The 7,500-nt window shown below is 38.5% G+C and overlaps 1 protein-coding gene across 1 annotated transcript in view; it reads right to left on the reverse strand.

Annotated features, from left to right (window-relative positions):
- The window catches only part of Vps13D (vacuolar protein sorting 13D), an 86,451-nt gene that overhangs the window by 77,494 nt on the left and 1,457 nt on the right, over positions 1 to 7,500 (reverse strand). The window contains exons 3-20 of the mRNA XM_070138927.1: positions 7,159 to 7,500; positions 6,824 to 6,938; positions 6,359 to 6,561; positions 6,099 to 6,248; positions 5,722 to 5,794; positions 4,958 to 5,144; positions 4,621 to 4,768; positions 4,286 to 4,368; positions 3,975 to 4,182; positions 3,510 to 3,675; positions 3,165 to 3,343; positions 2,819 to 2,961; positions 2,328 to 2,564; positions 1,729 to 2,070; positions 1,391 to 1,515; positions 1,097 to 1,217; positions 666 to 858; positions 268 to 450 (exon numbers count right to left, since the gene is read on the reverse strand). The exon at positions 7,159 to 7,500 is cut by the window's right edge and continues 635 nt beyond it. Of these exons, the coding sequence (XP_069995028.1) occupies positions 268 to 450; positions 666 to 858; positions 1,097 to 1,217; positions 1,391 to 1,515; positions 1,729 to 2,070; positions 2,328 to 2,564; positions 2,819 to 2,961; positions 3,165 to 3,343; positions 3,510 to 3,675; positions 3,975 to 4,182; positions 4,286 to 4,368; positions 4,621 to 4,768; positions 4,958 to 5,144; positions 5,722 to 5,794; positions 6,099 to 6,248; positions 6,359 to 6,561; positions 6,824 to 6,938; positions 7,159 to 7,500 (3,198 nt within the window). The remainder of the gene's footprint in view (positions 1 to 267; positions 451 to 665; positions 859 to 1,096; positions 1,218 to 1,390; positions 1,516 to 1,728; positions 2,071 to 2,327; positions 2,565 to 2,818; positions 2,962 to 3,164; positions 3,344 to 3,509; positions 3,676 to 3,974; positions 4,183 to 4,285; positions 4,369 to 4,620; positions 4,769 to 4,957; positions 5,145 to 5,721; positions 5,795 to 6,098; positions 6,249 to 6,358; positions 6,562 to 6,823; positions 6,939 to 7,158) is intronic.

The raw sequence follows: 7,500 nt of genomic DNA on the forward strand, positions 1-7,500 counted from the left end.
ATAATTTCCTTGATGATAACACTAAGGCTAGTAGGACATAAGTTACAGAGAAAGAATGAAAAACAGGAGGTAAATGATTATACATAAAATAAATATTTGCCCTTCATGACTGAAGTTCCAAAATGAACCTTTCATCTTACATGATAAAAAATTTAAACTTACAAAAAATTCCTTAGAAATTGTCTCACTCTATACTTAAAAAATATCACATCCTGATGTTTCTGACAACCATGAGAAGAGAATAACAAGGCAGACAAGAGTTCTTACTTGAGAGCAAATGGTAACTCTGTGCTCTCCTCATGGGCTGGGCTAAACCTTGACCCTGAGGCCGATGCTGGAGGAGGAGCAGGCAGGTTTAGGGTGTCGGTAGAATGTGAGACACTCATTCTGCGTCGGTGACGAGGTGAAGCTTCCCAAGCGCTACCCGACAGATTTACAAAGGACTCAATGCTGAAAGACGAACCAGATTTAATTACTTTATGTGATAACAGTTTTCTCTACTTGGATAATTCTAACCACCAATAATAATTCTCACTCACAATATTCAGCAGTGAAACTGAGATTTTAAAATTCAATGCTCCTGTCCTGATATCTCTTATTTTCTTTATAAGTATCTATCATTACTAATGCAATTTATCTATGACAAAACACGCCTCTGAACTTACCGTTTACTCACTAGACCCATGGCCATTTCTGTTGCTGCGTGTTTGATGGATGAAGCAACACGGGCCATATACTGCTTGAACTCTGTAGCACATGAGCGCAACTCAAGAAGGAAGTGGGGCGAGTGAGTATAACAGACAGAAGCTAGTCGAAGCTTGACCGTCAGATTTTCATCATCGGGTGAAGGTAAATATCCTGAAATATAAAGTTACCATGATCTTTCTGATCCTGATAACATTTCCTCTCTCTCTTGCTCTTTTTCTGTCTCTTATTAAATCCTTATCTTCCCTTTCTTTTCATGATCAATACCAATCTTTTGTATTATCTTTTGCATATTTGGTTAAATATAAGCAATATATTTCTGACACCTAACATGAAAATCTAATGAAATCTTAACCATATAAGAAAAAATTAAGACTGAGTGTTTTCTCACTTTGTGTACTGGAGCTTGAGAATGCCACTGGTCGGATAACAGTAAAGCTGAAGGCTCTTGAAGCACTGTCTGATTGTGAGTATGAGCGGTAGATGTCACTATTCAACCGAGAAAACAGATCCTGAAACATTAAATACATGAATGATCACATTACAGTCCATGGTTTCAATACAAGATAATTCTTATAAGATAATAATAGAAATAGAAATAAAAATCTACTTGCTTCTTCAATCAGAAAATAAGTAATAATTTATATATTCAGGTCACCTCAACACAAACTGGAATGAAGTTTACCTGTGAGCGCTCGACAATGGGGTCCTGGCCAACACTTATAATGCACTGATGCTTATTGCCTTCTGGAGTTACATCACGCACTTGGAACCCACCTAATGACCCTTCCACTGTCAAGATGTCGTTTTCTACAGAAAAAAATGAGTCGAGACAGAAATGAATAGATAGTTCATATAATAAACTAACCATTAACAAGTGGTTAAATAATGCAAAGCTGCATACTAGACTCTATAATGTAATCCTGGCATAAAATGAAATCTATCAATGGCTTTCATAAAATCATCCACTAATATCCAGAGTGCAAGAGACTTCTTTCCCAATGTAAACCATCATAGACTCACCAACAGTTGCCTGTATTTTGGCATCAGAAAGGACTGCAGTGCACACTTTCCTGCCCACCAGTTCCTTGTCCTTATATACCCCTCTGAGAAGGAGAACAGTCAGTTTGTGAAAATCAAAGCTGACCTCTGCCCGCACAGGGTTCTTCTGCGGGGCTACATAATACAAGCTTGTAGCATGGGAGAGGCCACCTTGTTCCTCTTTCTCTGGTGATATGGTGGCACTAGGGCTCATGGGGGTTGCACTGGTCATATGAGTATGGAAGCGTGAAGATGACGTGGGGGGCTGATGTGGGAATAGCTGGTGCACGAAGCCAACCAGTTCAACCACTGTTTCTTGGTTGGCTACAGAGAAAAGTAATCAAATTAATTATTTATACTGTGGAAAACTTTGTATCAAGACATTTATTCCTCTGTTTCAAGACATCTACTCGTCACTTTCAACAACCCTAAGATGTGGCCAGTGAAACATGGCAAACACTGAACCATTGATATTCCACAGAATGAAAATCAGTATTCAAAAAGGTCTGTTCCTTCATCTTAGCTAGCACCTTTACACATCGCTAAAGTTCCCATTAGCTACAATCCTAAGTCCTTCTTACCTATAATATCCAAGGTATTGAACTGGACAGATGCAAGAAGCAATGCCCCAGCCCCCTGTTGTGAGGGGCATTCTGACGACACATAGGTGACTTCTAGTGTAATAAGGGCCTCAGCATCACGATTCTCCATCAGCTGGGGTCCACTGCCTATGCCACCAAAGCTAGGGGAGCTTATAAGAGGTGGCGTGGAGAGGTTACGAGTGGTTTGAGGTGGAGATTGGGCTGGTATAAGCAGCGCTGGAAAAAACAGTAATCGAGTTAATGTAAGGACAAATTAATATTCAAATATACAACAAAGAATCAGCCAAGCACTATCATATAAGGTTTTTAAAATATCTAAGCCCAGGAGAGCTTACAAATCATAACTTAAGGTCCTTTCAGTTAGAAATAACTTAAACTTTTTACCAGCATAACCAGTCATCTAAAATTACAACAGTTCACAATAAAAAATCTCAATTTCCACAATACAGAAAACAGTTCTTTCCACTAACCTCTTGAGGCTGCATATGAAGATATGGCCTGGCTAAGGGTCACTGGAGAGGTGGGCTTAAAGGGTGCATTGTGGTCTGGGGAGGCAGGTGACGTGGGCGAACATGGCTCACTGTCCAATAAGCTACCACTCACACTGTCCATACTGATAGGGTACAACATAATATACATCAATGTCTGGGAATTAATTCAAATATTGAGAAGCAACATCACAGAAAATCATAGGCATTTAATCATCAAAAATGAATGTTTCAAGCACTTTTTCATTTATCTTACTACTGTATGGAAAGGCATTATCAAATGACTCCATCAATCAAGATCATTTAATTATCTTACAACTAAACTCACCTGACATGCTTATGACTGGCAACAAGTAACTCAAAGTCAGGACCAAAGGTTTGTAAAGCATCCACCAGAAGGAGGGAGTGCACACTGAGCGTGACTGTGCTATCAAAGGGGCGCTTGTTCAGATTGGCTCTCACTCCAGTGACCTGTAATTCCGCAATGCTCCTTCCACGAGACTGCAGCTGTAGAGAAATTAAAAGTATCTAAGCTTATGATGGATTATGGAAGAAAATTTGCTCTTTCCTCCAATGTTTTGTCACTTAAGATCAAAACCATTACTCAAAACTCTCAGCAAAAGGCAAATAATGTTCAATAATTGACACTGAACTCACTTCTGAGGAGACTAACCTCTAAGGACATTTTATCTACGGTGAACTGTACAACCAATAGTTTGCCTTCGTCCGTTGGGGAGGAGCTTCCCTTGCTCAGGTCCTCCAATGTCTGGTCATCAATGGTCATCGTACTAGATCTACTCATTGCTCCAGTAACTGTGTCTGAGTCTGTTGAGTCCACTCTGTGAGTCGAAACAAAATATCTATTGTGAGAACTTGATACTTTTTTTCTTCTCTTCCTATAATTGCCTTCATGCATAATCATATGTATGCTATCTATTTGAAGTGTTCTATTCATAGAGCATTATATAAAAAAAAATCTAATTGATATCATTTTATCAAGTGTTCAGCCTTAGTTTTAGGGGTAGAAGGAAACCCGAAAACAGAATGTCTGAGGGTGGAAGGAAACAAGATGATCAGGAACCCTTACTCTAATGCTTGATCAAAAATACTAAAGCTACTGTAGATAAGAATTACAAACCTGACAGGTTTTGCTGCATGATCACTGTAGAACTGAGATATCATTGTCCTCAATGCCTGTACTTTCTGCTCATTAACATGGACCACCAGACTTGGTAGGGTGCCAGACAGCGTGGCACTGGGCCACTGTTGTTGTGCATCTGGCATGGCTACTACACGTCTCTCCAGCTGCAAGTTGATGCTAAATCTGTCTAAGACATGCATTTGTCCTGTAAAGAAAAGTTTAATTATCAGTATTTAACTTTAATTTTCCTACAGTAAGCTCTTTTCCTGTATCACTTTATTAATTCTACAAAAAATGTGTGATCTCACCTGTACCCTTCAGATATGCAAATCGCCAATTATCTCGTACTTTTCCAACTAGCACTTGCATATCACAGAGTCGAAGATCATACCTAAAATAAAGCCAAGATATTAATTACAGGAAAAAGTAATACTTTAAAAAACAATCAATTACAGATTCCTTGATATCTACTATTGCTACACATGAATTTTCATGAATACAATACAGAAACTACAAATAACAGAATAACAAGAAACCATAATTTCTTTACAGTCAAGAAAAAAAATGTATTCAATAAAGTGATCTCCACTTTTTTCTAGCTACTACCAAAAAAATACTACAGTAAGGACACTCTCATGTTCACCTATCATAAATCCTGTCATGCAAATCAGACTCGGAGAACATGGCTTGCTTGTCAGGTAAAGACGACTTCCTCTCCAACCCTTCTTTAGCTCCATCCATGGACATCATTTCCAACTCATCAGGGGTGGAACAAGGTGTTGCAAACTCATCTGACATATAAAAGTACAAGTTTTAAGGTAGACCTGATAAATATGATAACTTAAGTGTTCAAAATCACCTTCTTCAAGGAAAAACAGTGAACTTGAAATCAATATAAACACCGTAATAACCAATGCCAAATCTAATCATATGTAGTGAGGGAAAAAGATAATACATATTAGAATAAATTCAGAAAGTACCATCATCATCACTGACAGTATCCAGCTCATCATTTAGTTTTGTCTGAGACAAAGGTTGAGCTGAGCAAAAGATTAACTTTCCAAAGTCAAGCACAACCAATGTAGCATTGCGATCTCTGAAATGCTCCGGCATGATGATCTGTGGAGCTGATATGTCCAGTTTGATGTCCCAGCGTTTCCGCATCATCTGCATGATAAAATATGAGTAGTAGCAATGAGAAAATGCACTCTATACAATTGGTGTTACTTCATGATTAAAAAAAAGAAATCTTTCTGTATGATGAAAATGTGTAAAAATCATTTGTTCTACTAAAATTTTCAATAGTTTAACCCCTTGGACCCTGATGACGTTGCAAACACGTCAAGGAAAAACTTGAATTGCTATCCAGGTGACGTGAACATGCTGTCAACTGGGCAAATTGGCCACGGGCCAGGTGACATGAACTGCCGTTATGAGCAAAGGCCAGGGTGACGGAAAAGACTCGCCAAGAGTGTACAAAACCTCTTGGTGTGTGATTTGACTAATTTGGCACTATTCCCATTTAGCATCATTCCCATCGATAAACAAATGTGGAATGTCCATGCGTAAGCAGTGACTATAAGAGCACCAGCTCCAGGGAGGACACCATTTCCATGGTGTGCACCATATGGGATATTGGCCACTCATGTAAATCATTGCCCAGGATTTTCAGCACCATGATTTCCTTCATGAAACAGGTTCCAAAGGGTTAATTTTGTATTACATGTTCCTAATTTGTACTTACAAGACTTCCATCCATAATCTGATCCCAGTTCCTCTTTAATTCTTGCTTTGTCTGTTCCTTCAGTTCTTCATATCTGTTTAAGAAAAATTAAATTAGACACATAACAAAACATATTTTTACAATAATCACTTACAAATATGAAGTGTCATCACTTCCTGAAAAACAATATCTGTATCTTCATCATCAAACCAACTAAAGCAGAGAACAAAAAGTACATGAACATTTAGAAGGAATTTTTGCAACATTGTTTCTTTAGGGCCATATGGTAAAAATACCAAAGATTTCTTTGTTCCTTCATTCATAGATGTAACTGGAGTTACTTCTACATGAATCCTTACATCTCCATCTTCTCTACATCTTCAACACAAAACCCTCACCTTTTCTTTGCAGCTGTAGTGAGGGCTGTCATTTGTGCGGGGTGGCCATAACCCTCTTTCTTTTGGTAAGGTGTGGTGAAGAAATTACTTATAGCTTCCAAGGCGGATGGATTATACACAATATCCAAGGATGTGGAACTGACAATCAGCCTGGATATAAAGAGAAAAAATGTCACCTTTATTTTAAAAAACACATCTCAAAGCTGAAGCAAAACTTGAAACCAATAAAAAATACAACAGAAAAACCAATGGCAACCTACCTATGATCTGCTCGGGAATTAAAAGGTCGAGATTCATATGTGAGAGAAAACAAGGGACCTTCAGTCTTGCTCTGTGATGGGGATATCATTGTGGTCAGTTTTGCATACATGGTTGAAGTTCGCGACATGGCTGCCTTAAGGCCAGAGCCAGAATCTCGTGTCTGGGGGGACACCAGCAGAGGGAAAGCAGAGTCCTCGGTGACCTGCAATAAAAGGTGTTATCAGTGCCTTTCGTCAAATAAAAATGATCTAAAACTATCTGAATAAAGACAATAACGTAATACTGAATGGTTTGGAAATACCTCAACTTATCACTATCATAACATGCATTACCATAAATCATAACTTGTGTGTTGTTTCCCAGTGATGACCAAACCAAACCAAACCAGACATCTAACCTACTCTAACCTTATTAGCTTCTGCAATCGTGATCATTACAAATTTACAAATCTATATTATCCATACCTTGTCCTTTAAGTTCATAGAACCAAGTTCAATATCAAATTTATATGATTTGCTTCTTGGACGTGATTCTAGGGCCATCTTCACATTCGCGAACTCTAACTCGAAAAGTTCCATTCTGTTTCAGTGAATAAGAAGAATGTATTGTAAATATAATGTGAATACAATCAACAGTATAACAATTGGAAACAATTATTAGACTTAATTCCACATTTACATTTTACATTTTTCCAAATAAACTTTTGGAATTGATAATAATTTTCACATCATACACAGATTTACAACCTATTTTCTGGTAAACCCTAACAAATACAATAAAAGTAATATAAAAGACTCACTTTTCCTTCCCCTCTGTGGATGATCCTGGGGATGGTGGCTTCTTTGAGGAGAGAGAGAAAATGCCTTGCTTCAAGGTGAAACTCAGCTGACAAAACACAGCATCTCTCTTCATGAATGTGTTGTTCTCAACACTATCTGACAGTACATAAAGGATTTCTTCTTCAAGGGATCCTGACACTTGTTTATCAGATTCTTTGGGGGCTTGAGGAGATTCTATTGCTAATGGAGTCTTGGGCTCCACCTCTGGGGCCTCTGACACCTGCTGGTCTTCTGGAGGTGTTGCTGGGGAAGTGGGCTCAGTGTCTGATGAATACCATCCACCCCACATGGGGAACCAGCGG

Source organism: Penaeus vannamei, chromosome 25 (assembly GCF_042767895.1).
Source record: "Penaeus vannamei isolate JL-2024 chromosome 25, ASM4276789v1, whole genome shotgun sequence".
In the NCBI taxonomy this organism is placed as follows: Eukaryota; Metazoa; Arthropoda; class Malacostraca; order Decapoda; family Penaeidae; genus Penaeus; species Penaeus vannamei.